This window comes from Ictidomys tridecemlineatus, chromosome 3, assembly GCF_052094955.1.
Source record: "Ictidomys tridecemlineatus isolate mIctTri1 chromosome 3, mIctTri1.hap1, whole genome shotgun sequence".
Lineage (NCBI taxonomy): Eukaryota > Metazoa > Chordata > Mammalia > Rodentia > Sciuridae > Ictidomys > Ictidomys tridecemlineatus.
This window is the reverse complement of record NC_135479.1, coordinates 148706152-148726606: the sequence shown is the minus strand read 5'-3', so window position 1 is coordinate 148726606 and position 20455 is coordinate 148706152. Positions and strand designations below refer to the sequence as shown.

At 36.3% G+C, this 20455-nt stretch overlaps 1 protein-coding gene across 7 annotated transcripts in view; it reads right to left on the bottom strand.

The window, feature by feature from the left end:
• Positions 1–20455, bottom strand: part of Igsf11 (immunoglobulin superfamily member 11) — a 141761-nt gene that overhangs the window by 17063 nt on the left and 104243 nt on the right. For 6 of the 7 annotated variants that reach the window (XM_021727954.3, XM_040270320.2, XM_078044171.1 and 3 more), the window contains exons 2-4: positions 4614–4777; positions 2952–3159; positions 638–793 (exon numbers count right to left, since the gene is read on the bottom strand). In XM_021727954.3, coding sequence (XP_021583629.1) covers positions 638–793; positions 2952–3159; positions 4614–4777 — 528 coding nt within the window. Of the gene's footprint in view, positions 1–637; positions 794–2951; positions 3160–4560; positions 4778–20455 lie in introns of all 7 variants that reach the window. The other variant, XM_040270319.2, reaches the window with a different exon arrangement.

Here is a 20455-nt window from a genome sequence, read left to right as displayed (position 1 = left end):
CTACTACATTTTACTGTCTTCAAATAGAAGGTTTTACATATAATATTCCCTCGTTTTATTTCATAAAATTTCTTCAAGTTTTCAAGCATATTTCCTTTGAATCCAGATTTAAATAGCTGAGTTTACATATAAAAAACCATTTATAACACTCGTGTCTTCTCCACCTGCACCTATCTGGTGTGACTGATTCATCAATCTCTTAGGTTGGGAGGCCTTTCCCTATTCTCTTTCTTATCTTCCTCTCTAAGGAAACTTTAGACTGGAAACAGGAGGGTTAACCTCCTCGTGAGTGATTATGCAGATGCTTCTCACACTTTGGCATCTATGCCTCAAGTAGGAAGTGGGTTCTCAGATATAAACCTCAAGGGTGGTCTTAGAGCTAACTCAGAGCAGCTACCATTTAGCTATTTTAAATCTCTACTCGGATGGAACAGAAATGCATTGTAACCACCAAATGAACAAAGAGAAGATAAAGGAAATGTTGTATTCACTTTAAAGTTTAAACAGAGAATGACCCAGAAAGCTTTGTCAGCAGTTTCAAATAAAGAAGGTTATTTCTCAAAATCCATTAAAATTACTTAATGAATCTCCAAATTTCCCATAACTAATAAAATGATTAAAGCAGCTCTGTACATACCCTGAGTGGCTGTTGGAGGTAGCTTGAGGGTATTGTCTAACTTCTCCCACAGGTAAGTTGGCCGAGGAATGCCTTCCTCTGAGCTACAGAGTAGGATGACGTCACTGCCGATATCCTGGGATCCTTGAATTTGGCAGTGTGGGACAGAAGGAGGAACTACAATAAGAAGAATAAACAATAAAGTACACATTTACTGTAAGCCAAACAATAACAGAGACAACATAAACATTCAGTACACTGGAACCTCAGGTAACACTGTTTTCAGAACACACTAGGAGACAACCTCCTGGCAGAAGCCAGAGGACAATCATGCATTAAGTCACGGGGCTTGGGCACAAATGGCACAACCTATAACTTTAGTTTGGCAGGGGGCAAACATGTAAAAGGGGTTATGCTGTTTTATTATGTTTTCAAGGTATCTTATGGTCTTGGTTTCACTCTGCATTCTTCAAAGAGAATTCTTAAGATCATCACGTCAACATTATACCTTTAAAAATAGTCAAAACATCACTGTTAAAAGAAAATTTCAAGGAATAGAACACTTGCCCTGCAAGCTGTTCTGTGGCTAAGACCACTTCAATAAAGTTCTTTGTTATTTCACAAACAAAGACCAAAAGACCCATTTTATACCAAATTCTGCTTTGTGGTGGGGAAAATTAGAGTAAGGATCCAAGTAACAGGAACTTGATAGTAATACCGTGGATATTTTATGATCATGAAGACAGAAAAGAGCACAAAGGAGGACAAGGAACAAAAAATTAACAACAACAACAACAACAAGAAAAGAATACTTAAGCCAAAACTACACACTAAAAATATAAACTAAGCCCATAGCTTAAAGTCACATATTGGGGAATGTAGGCACCAGTGTTTAAGTCCAAGTAATGATATACTTATAATGCTAATGACTTTTCAATAAATGATAGAATATACAAATGGAAAATGAGCACAAAGTATATAGAGGAATCAGGCAAGACAGAGCAATCAGCAACGAGAGTGACTGGGGAAGAGAGAATAATAATGGAAAGCATACAGGTAGGAAGAGTATCAATCTCACAGGCTCCTAACTGCTGTGACAGGGTAAACCAATATCCTCAATTTGCTTGCTTTGACATTGTCACTGTAATTCTCTGGAAAACCCAAAATAATTCCTTGAATCTAGCATCAACTATAAAATAAAGACTGTTTTTCTTCCTTTAAAAAATTAAGTAAGGGCTAGGGTTGTGGCTCAGTGGTAGTGTGCTCACCTAGCACGTGTGAGGCCCTGGGTTTGATCCTCATCACCACATATAAGTAAAATAAAGAAAACTCAGGCCCTAGAATGCTTAAAAAATTAAGTCAGTATGGATATTGTCTGAGGCTAGTTACATAACTTGAGGTATAAACATCAGAATGTTTAATTCCATTAGTACTCTGTACCCAGTACTCAGGGTATTTAAAAATCCATATGGTTTTTAATATACTATAGTGAATAATACTTTTGAGAATAGAAATTTCCAATCTGGTCCTTAGTTTTTAATGCTATTTGAAGACTAGGAGAAAAATGCACTAAGGATTATAGCATATTCTCATCCAAAGGGAGAAAACAAGAAGAATTCCCCACACTGGCATCCTGAATTGACAGCCCAATGGAAAAACCAAGTGGAGCAGGGGTTGACAGGGACTGTGGAGGTAGGTTCTGAGACCTGAAAGGGAGGAGAATTAAAAGAACTGGCTTTCTCTGAGTACTTCCTCCACCTCCCCCAAATGAACTGAATTCAGTCACTTCTACCACAAGAACACATTTAGAAGTAAGTGTTTTATTTTAGAGACAGGAAAACTGAGAAATTGAACATGTAAATGGAAGTATTATTAAAATTATACCAGGACAACAGGTACAAGCTAAAAACTATCATGGAACTGCTACATGTTATATACACAGGAAGTAAAAGTATTGCTCTCACACACACTGACACTTCTGCTTTGTACTCACAATAAATAATCCATCATCTAATGTGCTCTCAACAGAGGCTTCTGTCTTATATTGAAGCTTAAAAAAAGAGTGGGACCATTTCAGATGTTGTCTTATACCACCTTTATCCATCTCCCAGAAAGTGCCATTAAAGAAGCTTTAGAGACCACCAGAAATGAAGAAGGGGGCAGAAAGCCTGTGTGTAAGAAACATAGAGGGGAACAGAAGAGACAGACCTTAAAGAAGAAAGGCAGAAAAGGAACATAAGCAGACCCAGAGTGGAGAAGAAGGGCAGAAGAAAATATTCTTGACAGGAGATTTGAAAATAAAGTGCAAGGTACCTGCAAGTTCTCTGTCACTCACCTAACACTGTGAGGCCAGTGACCCCAATATTCCTGCCCCCTCTGTCTGGAAGGTTGTTGACCAAACACTGGTAGGTGCCTGTATCTGAGAGCTGAGTGTTATTAATGAAGATGGAGACATTGGTGGCTGGCATGGTGCCTATAAATCCTACCCTACCATGGAACCGGGGGGCACCATCAAACATCTGTCCACCCTGATACAGAATGACCTGCAAAAGAAAGCAAAATAAATAAACTGGCCACTTCGTTCCCTCCTAGACACCTAACAATAACTGACAGACAGGACTATATGTTCCTGCACCAACTGCTGGAGAATTTTATTTCTATTCTAAGAGTTGTCACCAACTTTTTCTTACTACAACTGTTCATAGTTATCTTGGAGTTCTAAATTCTCACATACCAAATCAGAATAACTTTTTTTTTATTATCTAGCCCATTGGAACACAGAAAATATGCTACTCTACTATCAACCCTCCTTCAAAAAGTTAATTCCAAAACAAAGAGTTTAAAAAATATTAGCATTGCCTATCTTATGCTTACTAAGACACAAAATGACAGGATGAATATAAAATAAACACTGTACAAGGGAAGACTTGGAAGTCCGTGATTGCTGTTCTTATGTCCATTTCTATAGCCACTCCCTCTGCTTTTCAGATGGTCTCTAACACTTCTTTAGTGGCATTTTCTATTATCAAATCTAAACACTCATGGAGGTGGAATCAGTATGTTATACAGAAAGGTTCTACTTAGGCTCTACCTGTAAATTTTGAGAAAACTGTAGTCAAGTTCTTTCCTTGACTCTTAAAATGAGGAAGTTGAACAAATAATCTTGAAGGTTTAGTCTAATTGCAAAAATCCCCTGGTTTGAAGAAAGAAAAGTTTTTATTGAATTTTTATTGAATTTCATAACAGAAAGCTTATCTCATCGAATATTTTAGGCAGTAGTAAGCTTATTGAAACAGAAAAGATTCATAAAGAAGTTGTCATTATAAATAAATGTGTGCCCATAATCACAATTCATTATTTTCTGAGCATTATTTTATGCGGTGGTCATCACAAATTATGAGCCTTCTTTTCTGTGATGTTATATAGCCTCTTGTGGAGTAACTTTTCTTTTTGTATACATTTTTTTGTGTGTGGTACAGTCTAATTTATATGAGACTCCCTGAGCTGGCTAGTATGTCTACTTATACTTACATGCTTATGAAATTAAGAGAATCAATTAGTATTATATAACATTACTTCCTTACTGTTATCACCATCTTTTAAAAGTATACTCTCATTCACTTCTACTAGTGCCCATCCCTTCCTGTCAAAATAGACTTTGCTTTTTATATCTTGGTACTTTCCTGTCACCAATGTTCTAAAAACAATTCCAAGTTCCTGCCTAAAACATTCAGAGGATCTACTTAACATGTGATGATGATGAGGAGGAGAAGGAGGAGGAGGACGACGATAATGATTACAACAATGGTCTTTTAAAAACAGGCTAGTCTCTTCTGATAGTTGACTAATATTTCGAGCACTAGGACCTAAAACAGTATAGGCACACTGAAAATGCCACCTAATTTTAGAGGTCAAATATATACTCAGGATGCTTTTCTACCCACCTCTTCTGAAAAGATTAATATTTTAGATGCATCACAGGATGGACCAGAAGTACCTGTTCAGGTTGGTTAGCATTGGAGAGAGGAATGACCATCCAAATGACATTGAGGTTAATGAGGGCAGCACTGGTAGAGAAAGTGCAGGGTAGGACTGCTGTCTGACCTCGGGCCACCTGGATACTCCCAGGGCTCTCTGACACTTCCAGGGACACCACAAGACCTACAGAAGAAGGAACAGAGAGGTTATACACTCACTTTTCCTGAGTTCAAACCCCTTCAGAAAGGTCTGCATCTTTTACATTAGTACATTATTATCAATTATATGAACACTCCATTATCACGGCCTTACTAAACTACCAAGACAAATCACCGAGTCAATATGATAAAAAATGATTTACCCCCTTCTTTATCTCTTGGAAAGTGCAACTGGAAAATATTAGAAATAACTTTTACAAGATACTATCCAGTACAACTATAAGACATTATCCAATTGTCAAATACAACATGGAAGAATTTCATTGATAGGGTTTGAGCAGAACCTATAAATGGGATGAAAGATGAGAAATAAATTGAAAATTTTAAAAGTGTCTTGACAACAGCACACCACAGTAAATTCTTTCAGCATCTATATGCTGAAAACTACATATAAAATACTGATGGAAGAAATCAATAAGAGTAAATATAAAGATATACTATTTTCATGAATTGGAAGATTCAATATTGTTAAGAGGTTAATTCTCTACAAATTAATCTATAGATTAAGAGAAACTCCCAATTAAAATCCCACTAGGCTTTTTTCAGATATTGACAAACTAATTCTAAAATATATTGAAAGGCAAAGAACTTGACTAGCCAGAAGAACAATGAAAAATAACAACAAAGATGGTGAATTCAAACTGTCTGATTTAAAAAAAATATTATACAACTATAGCAATCAAGACAGCATAATACTAACATAAGACATACAGACAAATGGCATAGGATTGAGAGTACTGAAATAAACCATTATATTTATACATAATTTTTTTAACAAAGGAGTAAGACAATTAACTAGAGGAAAGAATAGTGTTTTCAACAAATAGCTATGAAATTTTGAAAATAATATATAAAGAGAGAGAGAAAACTTGTTCCCATACCTCTCAGAATACTAAAAATCAATGTAAAATGTTCATAGACCTAAATAAAAGAACTAATCTATAAAACTTCTACAAATAAACACAGAAGAAAATCTTAGTTACTTGAATTAGAGATCTTACATACATCACTGACACAATGATCATAAAAGAAAACAAATTAATAAAGTAGATCTCATTAAAATTAAAAAACTTTGTTTCCAAAAACTAGAAAAGAATTAAAAATCAGGACTGAGAGTACATATTTACAAACAGTATATCAACTTATATACAGAATATACAAGGAACATAACAATTCAATTAAGAAGCAAATTAATTTTAAAGGGATATACATATTAAAACCCCAATAAGACACACAGCATGTCCACTGGAATGGCTACAATCAAGACATAGCAAGAGCTGCTAACCATGTAGAAAAACTAGTGCCTCATGCACTGCTGGTGATAATGCAACATAGTACACTCACTTTGGAAAATAGTTTCAGTTTCTTAAGTTAGACATAAACATACTATATAACTCAGAAATGCCATTTCCTAGGAATCTACCTAAGTACAAATATGAAAATATATGTCTGCACAGAGACTTGTATATGAAGGTCACAGCAGCTTGTTCATATTATGCCCCCAAATGGAAATAATACAAATATCCATCTACTGATGAATGGATAAACAAAATATAGTCTACCCATACAATAGAATGCTATTCAGAAATAAAAAGCATCAAATTAGTGCTTAGTATAGGCTTGGTGCACTCTAGATGTCAGGTAGCAATAGTAACAGTGTCACAGTAGTCATTTTAAAATTAAAAAACTATGTGCTTCAAAAGACAAGAAAAAATTTTGTGTAAAAGTTTATGTTACAACATAAATAAGCCTCTCAAAAACAGTTTGCTAAATTAATGAAGCCAGATCTAAAATACTGCACAATATATGATTCTACATATATAAAATATCTAGAAAAGGCAAATCCACAGAGACAGGAGGCAGATTACTGGCTGCCTAGAGCTAGAGAGGAGGCAGTACAGGCCTTGATGCAAATAGGCTCAAATGGGAATTCTTAAAAGGTGGTGAAAAACTTTCTAAAATTAGATTGTTTTAATGGTTGTACAACTCCATAAGTTTAGAGAAATTACTGAGTTTACACTTTAAATGGGTGAATTTTGTGGAATGTAAATTATACCTCGGTAACACTGATAAAATTTAAAAAAAGAAAGAAAACAGTGATTCATCAGAACAAATTCTCAGCAAATCTATTTTGCAAAGAATGACTGCCTCCTTGGAATGATGGAACAGTATGGAAACATCAGGAGATTAAAAAGGTCAGGGAGACCCTACAAAAGAGCTGTTCTAAATCATATAAAAACATTAAGTCTATGGCAGAATCTGAAACTTTTATTTTAAAGCAAAAGTATCCCAATTCTCCCCCACTCAAAAAAAAAAAAAAACCACAATAACATACTGTTAAGATTACAATTACATACCGTTAAGATTACAACTAGTTTTAGAAGTGTACATAACACCTTCCTTCCATAGAACTTTATGTTCTTCACATATAGTCTGATGATGTTCTCAGGAGTTAATTTGCAAAATAAAATGTTTCATAAAATAAAGCCATTTGTGATAGAATATCAAGCACTTTCTAACATCAGGAAAAGTCTCTAAGTTAAATAACATTAGGAGGAGTGTCTGAGTTTTAAAAAGAAATTTGAAAGAACCTCAGGGGTTAGAGACCTTTGAAAGGCAAGGTTATTTGATCATATAGCAGGCAACTAATAGAAACAGCAGCTACTTCATGGGAGAAGAAATAGGTCATGGGAGTATATATGTTGCAATGATGTAGTGAATGCTAGTGGAGATATTTTTAAGGATGACTGTGGAAGCCAAACTAGCACTGGCACCTGCACTGCTGCATGCTCCAGACAAAATCCCAAGGCCTTCGAGGGGGGATGTGCTCAGCAGCCTGCACAGAAGGATGCCCAGCCTCCACCCTCAACTCACTGATTTCAAACTGAACCCATGCACTTTTTGACAAAATTTTTAAAAAATATAAACAAAGACAAAAGACAAAGATGAGATAGAAAAAAAGCTACCAAAATAGAGTAAGCAGAGGAGGGGCAGATGCACAGGAAAGGATTGAAAGCTGGGAAACAGTGCAGACCCCGCTGGCAGGGAATGAGCCTCTGGGGTAACAGAAGCTGTAAGAGATCAACTTCTGACTGGAGTGAGATGAAATCTTAGAGTAGTCTAATTGCTAGAGGTGTTGAACATTTTTCTTATAATTGTTGATAGGTTGTATTTCTTCTTCTTCTTCAGATCCTTAGCCCATTTACTGATTGGGATATTTGCTTTTTTTGATGTTAAGTTTTTTGAGTTCTTTATATATCCCGGAGATTAGTCCTCTATCTAAGGTTCTTATGGTAAATATTTTCTCCCATTCTGTAGGCTCTATCTTCATTGTTTCTTTTGCTGATAAGAAACTTTTTAGTTTGAATCTATCCCATTTATTAATTCTTAATTTTACTTCTTGAGCTTTAGGAGTCTTATTAAGGAAATCAGTTCCTAGCCAACAGGATGGAAATTTGGGCCTCCTTTTCTTCTATTAGGCACAAGGTCTCCATTCTAGTGCCTACACCTTTGATCCATTTTGAGTTGATTTTTGTGTAGGGTGAGAGACAGAGGTTTAATTTCATTTTGCTCCACATAGATTTCCAGTTTCACCAGCTCCATTTGTTGATAGGCTATCTTTTCGCCAATGTATGTTTTTGGTGCCTTTATCTAGTATGAGATAACTGTATTTAGGTGGGTTTGTCTCTGTGTCTTCTATTTTGTACCATTGGTCTACATGTCTATTTTGATGCCAATACCATGCCTTTTTTGTTACTATTGCTCAAACTACTCTTGTCAGAATGGCAATTATCAAGAATACAAGCGATAATAAATGTTGACCAGGATGTGGGAAAAAAGTACACGTATACATTGCTGGTAGGACTGTAAATTGGTGCAACTGCTATGGAAAACAGTACAGAGATTCCTCAGAAAACTTAGAATGGAATCACCATTTTACCCAACCAGGACTTAAAATCAGCACACTACAGTGACATAGCCAAATCAATGTTTATAGCAGCTCAGTTCACAATATCTAAACTATGGAACCAACGTAGATGCCCTTCAACAGATGAATGGATAAAGAAAATGTGGTACAGATACATAATGAAATATTACTCAGCCTTAAAGAAGAATAAAATTATGATGTTTGCTGATAAACGGATGGAACAAGAGAATATAATGCTAAGTGAAATAAGCCAATCCCCCAAAAAACAAAAGCTGAATGTTTGCTCTGATAAGCGGACGCTGCTCCACAGTGGATGGGGCGGGAGAGGGAGGAATGAAGGAATTTTGCATTATGCAGAGGAGAGTGAGGGAAGGGGAGAGCCTGTGAGGATGAGAAGGACAGTGGAATGAGACAGACATTATTACCCTACATACATGTATAATTACACTATCAGTGTGATTCTGCACCATGTACAGCCAGAGGAATGAGAAGTTGTGCTCCATTTGTGTACAATGTGTCAAAATGCATTCTACTGTCATGTATAACTAATTAGAACAAATGTAAAAACTTCAAAAGAAAAAGACCAACTTTATCTACTTTACATTTCTTAATCCTGAAAGATTCACAGGCTTAATCCTGAAATCTCAAGTTTTGAGATAGTTGCAGAAGAAACAGTCTAGATAATTTGTTTTTGGAAGTTGTAAAGATATGGGTTTGAAGCTTGACTGTGGAAATCTGACTCTCAAATCTAATTAGCTCTGTGGCTCCAGACAAGTCACTTCATCTCCAAGTCTGTTACTTCATCTGTGCAACAGGGCTAAAGACCATGATCCCATCCTGCACGGGGTATGATGAGGGTAGTACCAGACACTGAGGATGACTATGATCACTGCTACTCCTGCAACCTGACATCTAGAACACACGGAGCCTATACTAAGCACTACACAGATGTGCTCATTTAATCCCACAAGGTGTCTTCTGTCAGTATCCTCATTTTACAGAGAAAACTAAGGGCCCCCCAAAATTAAAAATTAGATCAATATCACACAATCACATAGTAAAAAAGTGATATGATACAGATTCAAACCCAGGCAGCATGCTTACACGAACTAGAATGAACTTTACATAACACCATTAGAGAAAACAACCTTTACCTCCTGCTCTAAACCTACAGATCAGCTTCAGTTGTCTTCCTCTCTCCTGTAAGATTATGGTTTTTTTTTCCAAGGGAACTCCTTTTACATGGGTTTTGAATGCCTTTCTCTGGGGCACCCTTAGTCACCCTGCCATAGGCTGCTCTCTCCCTTGACACTTCAACCCCTCGCACACTGTAACTTCCTCGGTGCACTTAAATTTTTAAAAATTCTCACCTATTTCAACTTAAAACAAATCTTACCTCCCTACACCCCACAGGCCTCTCCCATGGTCTGCTCTTTCTAATTCTTCACATTAATCTTTTGAAAGAACTGTCTATACTCCCTCTCTCCATAGAATCCTCGCCAACTCAGTCTTTAATACATTCCTGCCCCACCACTAGCCCTGCACTTCTTAAAGTCATTCCCCCTAGGATTCCCAGAGACCTGCTTGTGGTTGCATGACACTTGTAATCATTCTTGCACCCTCAGAAGCACCTAACAGAGATAAGCATTCCGCTCCTTGAAGCACACTTTCCCTTAGCTTCAGGGATATCATACACACCTGGGGAGGGAGGGGCTGCAGGGATGAAGCACACTTCCAGGACATGCCCCCACTAACCCACCTCCTCTAGCTACATACCACCTGCCTACAGTTACAACCCAGTCAGTCCATTCAAACTTAGATGAACAGATTAGGTTACAGCTCTGGTAAATTAACCATTTATCTCTAAATATCCCTGTATTAACAGAAGCTTTGGGGGAACACCTCATATCCAAACTATAATACCTTCCCTTCCCATCTCCCCTTGACATTGGGCTCCTTTCTAATTTTCTCTATGTAGTGAATGGTTACAATGGATTAAACTTAGTCAAGCAAGACATTCAGAAATATTTCTTAACCCTACTCTTTCATCATCTCCTCAACCAAACATGACCTAATCTGATCCATTGACTTCTGATCTGATCCTCTTGACTTCTTAACTAGGGCCTTTGTTCTGTCCTCTGTATTTCCTGTCTCATTTGCTTTGCTCCAAACACCAACCTTTTTACTCAGTAGCTTACTCATCCTTCTTATAAGACCAAATGTTACCCTGTTATAGAAAAGCCTCCCCTGACTTCTCAGTCTAAGCCAGGGTCTCTAAAACCAGTGCCAGAACACTATTCAAGTGTGCAGTTAAACTTTGATGTGATTATTTAACATGTCTTCACCTGTATATTGTAAGGTCTGAGGAAGCACACAATAGGAACTCAATAAGTACATGATGTTCAATAGAAGTAATGCAATTCCTTCAATTTCCACATGAAAGCACCAAAAAAGTAGATTTGTTAAGGTCTTATGGTTAGGATCTGCATCTTCTGATTTTCAGTAATGTGTTTTCTGCAATACCAAGTTCTTTCACCAATCATGTCTCAGAAAACAAGTAATGACAACACCATCAGCTGTATTGTGATCAAGGGGACATTTCTTTAACAATAGTATTGATATTATGCAAAAGCTCAAATTATCTGTAAATACATCTATTCTTCTCTGTCTCAACACAATAATTTAAAATGACTGTTATTCTCTTTATATACTAGAATTTTAAAAGAAAATCATTTAAGACTTTTAAGATATCATACATGAGATACCAAAGAGAATTATAAGATAGCCTATCCTGGAGAATTTGTACAAAGAAGGCTAAACACTGGTTATACAACACTGACTACCATTCTGGGAGTGAATGACCAGGAGTGAAAGCTTGTAAGGAGGCTTTGTGGAAAGAACTTTTAGTTTAGAGCTGTATGCTTTAAGATCCATCCCATTCGCACCATGAAAAAAGGGCCTATACTCCTCATATGTATTAGGGCAAAGGATGCCTAAGCATCCCATGGATCAGATGTGAACATATATAAATACTGGTGCATGTTCATCATTTGCACTTCTAAAGGGTCATCAACGCTTCTGATGGGATCTCAGCAGAAGGAAGCTATGGAGACCTCTAGATCCCCAAAGGATGTATCCTTGGCATTCTGAGAATTACATGTAAATTTCTATGTATAAATTAACATTTTATTGTGTGTTTTATCTTTAAACTAAGAGAAATCAGAAAAGTTGTGTAATCTGCTTTAGTTTTCATCTAGAAGAAGAACTGGCTCAAATTTAAGTATATGTGGAAGATAAAATAATGTTGTTTTGTGATTGTGTCTCAGGAACTCTTCCTTAACATAGCAATTTAACTAAATATAATTTAAAAATTTTTGAGAGCATAAGAAGGAGGGAAGTGGGTGTTTTTCACGTTTGAAATGCTAAATTTTTTTTTCATTTGTAAAAAAAAAAAAAAGAAAAGAAAAAGAACCAAAATCTCATTTCCTTTTAGAGTGTACTTCCATGTTTGAAATTCTAGGCAAGAATTTAAAGTTTAATGCTAAATATTGAATTAAAAATTCACTTAAAACATCCTACAATTTGCAATATTTACATGTAGAATGCATAATTTAAAAGCTGAATTGGTAACATTTTGCAGTCTTTTCTTACTACTTTCACCAAAGAAAAATTAAGTCAACTCATGAATTCTGAATGACTCTTAGCAATTAAATAATAAAAAAAACCACACAATAAAAGTACATGGTCATGTTTCCTCTGAGGAGTTGAAATAATAAGTTAGAGTTGTCTATAGTCTTTCTTTAGACCTTTCTCCTCACAATTTAAGGCAGGAAGAAATGCATATTATCTCAGACCAAGAAGTACATGTCAGAGGGAAAGAAGCTGGCAGCAAAGAGGCCTTAAAAATCCTAAGAGGGATCATCCATAGCACATAGCCAAGAGAACAAACCAAGGACATTTTACAGCATCCTGCCAAATGCTAGACTCAAATGACATGCAATCTCCCCTAAAAACCCATCAAAGCTAGAACACCAAAAGCTAGGAATGGGGACTGGTCCAAGCAATCCAACTGAGATTTCCTAATAGAGTATTCTCTGATGTCTATGGAACATGTGCTCCTGTTTCAGAATTAGCCCAACTGCCAGTATGCTTCCATGTGGGAATATAGCCAACAAAGCATCAAAAGGACCTTATGGCATTTTGGGACACTTATGTTTTCCTTTTGCCCAAATTTTAACATGAGCAGTCACAAAAAAACTCCTTGGCTTACATCATCCCCATGTAATGTATCTTGCATTTAAAATATATAATATAAATCTATTTAACCTATTCCAATTGTTTTATGGTTCCATTAGACGAATACATTTCAAAATAGTAAAATTCTATACCATAATGTTTTCTGAAGGACACTAAGGAATGGCACAATTCTCTCTTCACATTTTAACCAAATTTTATTTAGATGGTATAATATATCTATATACATATTTTTATAGGACCATTTTTAACATTGCCATTTGAACTAAAAATAATGCTTATGCTAACTGAAATTAAATTAGGTTTGGGGCATCAACATAGGAGTAAATTAAATGATAGTATCTGCTTACTTTTATCAATGTAGATGGCTCTATTACACACTAGTCATCTACATTAATCTTTAGGACAACTGAAAAACTTCTACTTTGTTTTATGCCATATTACACAACAATTTTCTTGTTAGGCAGGCTACCATAAAAGTGTATATTTTTATTTACTAGCAAAAGCATTAAATGCTCATTACATAGTCTGTTTCCTGTATTATATTTCTATGGTACCACAGTTCCCCTTTACATTTTATTTTAGTGTCTTCTTATTGACTTCTCCCCTTTAAGCCTAAACAGTTCTCAGGGACCACCCTAGGGGAAAAGGGCATGCCAAGGAACCTGAGCACAGAAATGTTTTCCTTGGGTATAATTTCAAAGAGCAGACCCAGCAATAGGGGCAGGGACCCAAACTCTTGTACTGAGTCAATGCTCACTCACTAGATTGAATTACTCTTCTTTTTCACTTTGATTCATATTACAGCATATATAATATGTGGATGGCATTTACTCAGCAATATCTCCTAATACCTGGTGTGCACTTTATCAGAGTCCTCTTCAGCAAATTTCCCATTATTATCACTCTTTCCTGATTTCATATCTGGTATGTGTCTCAGTGTTCTATTTCATTTAGAAATCCCCTTGAAGGGGTGACCATAGTCTTCAAGGTATAAATAGCGGAGTCCTTAAGAAAACTTAGAACGAAATCACCATTGACCCAGTGATCCTATCCCACTCCTTGGTTTACAAGCAAAGTACTTAAAAACAGCATACGACACTGACACAGCCACATAAATCTTTATAGCAGTACAATTCACATTAGCTAAATTGTGGAACCAACCTAGATGTCCTTCAATAGATGAATGGATAAAGAAACTGTGGTATATATACACAATGGAATATTATTCAGCACAAAAAGAGAATAAAATCATGGCATTTGCAGGCAAATGGATGGAGTTGGAGAATATCATGCTAAATGAAGAAAGCCAATCCCCCCAAAAAACAAAGGCTGAATGCTTTGCTGATAAGTAGATGCTAATCCATAATGGGGGCAGAGTGGGGGGAGCATGGGCAGAATGGAGGAATTTGGATAGGGCAAAGGGGAGAGAAGGATAGGGAGGGGGCAAAGGGGTAGGAAAGATGGTGGAATGAGATGTACATCATCACCCTAGGTACATGAATGAAGACATGAATGGTGTGACTCTACTTTGTGTACAACCAGAGAAATAAAAAATTGTGCTCCATTTGTGTATTATGAATTGAAATGCATTCTGCTGTCATGTATAACAAATTAGAATAAATTAATTAATTTTTTAAAAATTAATAATTACACTAGAGCACCAAAAAAAAGGTGTCAGATAATTTATATACACATTTTGTTTGGTTCATATTGTGTGGCCCACTCCGTGTTTGTAAATAACTTTGAATTTATTATTATCACATAATACAAAAATCTATGTTACCAATTTATCTAGAAAAATTAGTTACATCAGGCCTGCATTTCACATGGCAATTAATAAGTGGTTGCACTTTTAAACAAAGTATGGACTCTCTATACTGCCACAATCCCCACCACTCCCTATTATCCATATATAACTTAGATTACTCAGTCATGTTACCTGTCTGATTCCTGTGGGCATTTGTGTTTGTAAACCATTTCTTAACCAGAATATATAAAGAACTCAAATTATCTAACATCCAAAAAGATGTAATCCAATCAATAAGTGGCCAATATGCTGAACAAACACTGCTCAAAAGAAGTACAAATGATCAATAATTATATGAAAAAAATTGTTCAATATCTTTAGCCACCAGGGAAATGCAAACCAAAACCATATTGAGATTCTATCTCAGCCAAGTCAGAATGCAATTATCAAGAAAACAAAAAATAATAAATGCTAATGAGGATATGGGATAAAATGAACCTTTATACACTGTTGGTGGGACTATAAACTAGTACAGCCACAATAGTAATCAGTATGGAGGTTCCTCAAAAGACTGAAAAGAGCAACACCATATGATTCAGCTATACCACTCCTGAAAGGCTTCTGGGATAGGACACAAAAAGCACATTCAAAAATTGATAAATTAGACTCCATCAAAATTAACAGTTTCTTGTCTCCAAAAGACAGTAATAGGAAAATAAAAGCTATAGTTTGGGATAAAAGATTTTCAAAACACATTAAGTAATTTATAATGCATAACACTTGTATTTCTAATACCTCTTACAATTTAACAAAACTCAACTTTCAAAATACACAAAAAAATTGGACAGTTCACCATAGAAAACACACAAAATGAGCAATAAATCCACTGAAAAGATGCTCAACTGTTAGCCAACAAAAAACTTAAGCCACAATGAGATACTACAAAACATCAACTGAATGAGTTATATTAAAATGACTGTGAATGGCAAGTATTGACAAGAATGTAGAGCAGCTCTGATTCTCATACACTTTTGGAGAAAATGCAAAGCAGTACAGTCATTTGGAAACATATTCAGTTTCTCACTAAATCCAACATACACTTAACCATACAATCTAGTAATTACAACACTAGGTATTTATCCAAGAAAAGCAAAACCATACATTCACAAAAAGGTCCATATGTAAATATACACGGTATCTTTATTCGCAATAGCCAAAAACCCAGAAACTCAAATATCAGTCTATCTGCAAATGGATAAAACCATGGCATAGCCCTTGAATGCAATATCACTCATGAACAAACAAACAACAACAATAACAAAAACTAATGACATATACAACATGCATAAATATCAAAAGCATGCATCTAGTTTTTTTAAAAAAATATACATTGTGGAACAATAAAAACTATGGAAGTACAAAACAAATCAACAATTGCGTGGTGCTGGAGCTGGGGCTGGGGAGTACAGTGGAGTAGAGAATGACTACTTAGGGGTAATAGGGAATTCTCTGATATGATGGAGAAATACTCTATAAGCATTTGTCTGCCGAAGTCTGGCTGCAGCAAAATAACCGGGGGGTGACGAACAACTTGTGTACATTGATACAGCAGGAGTGGGAGCCGTTTATTGTAGGACAACAGAGGTATTTATACATTCCACACAGCTTATCTTAATTAACATAAACTAGATACAGCAGTCAACCAATAAGAAATCTCCACACTTAATGGCTCACTGGAGCCACCTCACAAACCACTCCCTCTGGCATTTTGCCAGGCGCCATCCTGACTTGTTTACAGACTCTAACATTCCCCTGGCAAAATGCCAGGCGCCATCCTGACTTGTTTACAGACTCTAACATTTGTCAAAATGCAACAAACTATACACCTAAAAATGGGGGGTTTATTGTATGTAAATTATGTTTCAATTAATCTGATTTTTTTTGAAAAGAGAATGTTGAGAAACTCATAAAATCACTGAGATTACTGAAGAAATAAGCAATAGGATAATCTTCCAGAAAACATACAAAATCTATGATGTAGAACCGAGTTGATGAGGAAATAGCTGCAACTGTCTGTCACCAAACCCCAAATGCCAGAACCTTACTCCCAACTACTAATGACACCATCCCTACTCAAGCCCTGCATCCACCCTACAACACTCTCACACTGAAAACTCTTGGCTGATGTCCATGCCTACGACAGAAGACCAGTGCAGATCCCATTTCCTCCTGTTGTTGGCTTCTGACTGGAGAGCTAAAAACCCAAGCTGCATGAGAAGCTTGAAATTTGAGTGCTCACTTCTAACAACAGGGAGCTATTCCTAAGGTGGGAATTTCTCCAAAAGGAAGTATTATTCAAAATAGGAAGGCCAGGAGAGGAGGGGTAAGATGGCGGAATAGGGGAGGTGATTGTCCAAGCTGCTCCATGGCCAAACCAGGAAGGCAGGAAAATACCTTCTTTTTGAGGTGGGTGAAAAAAGAAATCTTCCTGGAATTTAATATGGACTCTGAGAAGAGCCTATGGACTCAGAAGGTTGGATAGAAGAAAATTTTAATAAAGAAAGAAACCACTGTTGGCTGCCAATGCAGATCCACCACAGGCAAATCAGAGAGGGGGACTAAGAAAACCCACATTTTAGGTGGCACGGAATGTCTTGAAACAGAGAAATCAGTGATCAAGAACTGTTGATCAGATGCAGTGGATGAGCTACACTTTATTTTCATGGGAGAAGCACACAGTGAGTCTCCCAATTTCCCACAGGGAACCAGGAAAGAAAGCTGCCATGGCAACTGGCTGGCAGGGTCCAAACTCAGCACCCAGACCTGTGTAATTCCAGCTGGGTCTGAAAACTTGACCTGGCAGAGGCCTGCCATACAACCCCGTGTGGCTAGAAAACTAGGAGAAATTTAGGAATAGAGAGAGCCTTTCCCAGGGGAATTGGAGACACTCAAACCCCAGAGACCCTGGGTGCCTCTCATTCTTTAAATCTCACTGTCCATAGGACCAGCTAAAGACACTGGGCACTTGATTGGGCAGGGGAAGGGATGTGTGTATAGTGGGGGTGAATGTTCACTTTGGCACTGAGCCCAAGAGACTGAGACATGGGAGCTGCGGGAGGCAGAGGGGACAAAGGACTGGCTTCTCCTCTGCTACAACGCCCCCCAGGGGAGATTCCAACAGTATAGACTCCCAGCCCAGGGCTCTGGAGGTGTGCTGATTTAAAAGCTTGAGACCAAATGTTATGGGGGTCTAGCTAGACTGAAATTCTACCTCTAGGAGGCTCGGCTTCTGGGAACCCCTTTCACAGAACTCCATAGAGACCTTTCACTGTGAGTGGAGCAGACAACACCCTCCAACCGATTTTACCCCATAATGCTGAGAAGGGAAGCTGAGAACCAACAACCTATCTAGCTCCACAAAAAGAAGAAGGAATTGACAGTCCCTGATTCCTACCCTTGTGAACAATACATCCTTAAGAAAAAATGGAAAGAAAGACAACTGGGAACTGACAACCAACATATAATATTATAAACAATACTTTGACCATTGCAACTGAAACAATTCCTTATTCTTCCATCAAGGATCTTTTTTTTTTTTTTTAATTTTTGTGTGCTGAATGGTCCATGGACATTTGTATATATATATATATATTTGTCTCTTCTGATTTATAGCATTTGTTGAAGGTAGTTATTTTCTTGATTTTGTCTTTTTAAGAGTAGGAGTTTTGATTAACAAACCTTGGAATGTTTTATATATTTTCTCCTGTCTATTTCTCTGATTCTCTTCTCTCCTTTTGCTAACAGCCAAATTGTATTGTTCTTTTTCACTCTTCCTTTATCTCTTTACTACTCTCTCATATCCTCCTCTCAATTATTACACCTTATATCTCCTTTGACTTCTCTCTCATCACCCTTTTAAAATAGAAAACCCTTTGGCAAACGCCATATCTCTATTTTTGGCAATTGGTTACCACAGCATTTCTGTGCCAATTAACATTGTAGATGCCAAAATAAGAACTAAGTAGTTAGAAAAATGCTGAATATCGATCGCATTGGTTGTTATAATTTGCCCCCACAAAACCTAAAGTAATAGAAATCTTCAGGACCACTATAAATTCAAAGGGTAGGGAAGCTCTACCACCTCGGATTCTTATTGATAAATAGGTAGACAAACAAATAGCATAAAAACACTAGCAATAAGCCATCCCAAACAAATCAAAATACCTAACTAATATAATTCAATGATATCAGAATGGAGGAAATGTCAGAGAAGGAGTTTAGAAATTTCATACTAAGTTAATCTGCAGATAAAAGATGAAAGGAATAAAATCAGAAAATCCAAGAAGTGAAAGATCACTTCAACAAGGAGATATAAGTCCTGAAGAAGAACTGGTTAGAAATTCTTATGAATCAATAAACCAAATTAAAAACTCAATTGAAAGTACCACCAACAGATAAGACCATTTGGAAGATGGAGTTTCAGGCAATGAAGACAAAATATATAATCTAGAAAATAAAGTTGATCATGGATAAAAGATGTTAAGAGACCACGAACAGAACTTTGAAGAAAAATGGGATAACATGAAAAGACCAAATTTAAGAAATATTGGGATAGATGAAGGTTCAGAAATATAAACCAAAGGATCTTTTCAATGAAATAATATCAGAAAATTTCCCAAATCTTAAAAGTAAAATAGAAAAACAAATACAGGAGGCTTATAGAACTCCAAATATACAAAATTACAACAGACCCACACCAAGGCACATCATTATGAAAATGCCCAACTTACAGAATGAGGATAAAATTTTAAAGGCTGCTTGAGAAAAATGACATGTCACATTTAGAGGGAAACCAATCCAGATATCAGCTGATTTCTCCACCCAGACCCTAAAAGCTAGATCTTAGAATAATATATACCAAGCTTTGAAAGAAAATGGATGCCAACCAAGAATGTTATACCTGACAAAACTAAGCTTCCAATTTGATGATGAAATAAAAACCTTCCATGATAAACAAAAGTCAAAAGAATTCAAAACTACAAAGCTTGCACTATTAAAAAAAATACTCAATAAAGAAGAAATTAAAAATAAAAGTGAAACCAGCAAAAGGAGGAATTACACTAGAAGAATAGTCAATCAAAGGAGGAACTAATTCAAATTAAAAACCAAAAATTAATCAAAATGACAGGAAATAAAAATCATTTCTCACCAATAGCATTGAATGTAAGTGACCTAAACTCATGAATCAAAAGACACAGACTGGCAGATTGGATTAAAAAACAGGATGCAACAATACACTGTCTATAAGAGATTCAACTTATAGGCAAAGACAAAGACTAAAGGTAAAAAGATGAGAAAAAACATATCATTCACATGGATCTCATAAATAAGCAGGGGCTTTGATCCTCATGCTAGATAAAGTGAACTTCCAGCCAAAGTTAATCAGAAGGGACAAAGAAGACCATTTCATACTGCTGAAGGCAATCATACAACAAGAAACGATGATTATAATTACTTATGCCCCTAACTATGGAGCATGCATCAAACAAACCCTTCTCAATTTCAAGAAACAAATAGAACAAAATACAATACTGGGTTACTTTAACATGCCTCTCATTGCTGGATAGACAATCCTAACATAAACTAAACAAGGAAGCTACAGAATTAAAAACATACAATTAATAATCAGACTTAACAGACATATATAAAAT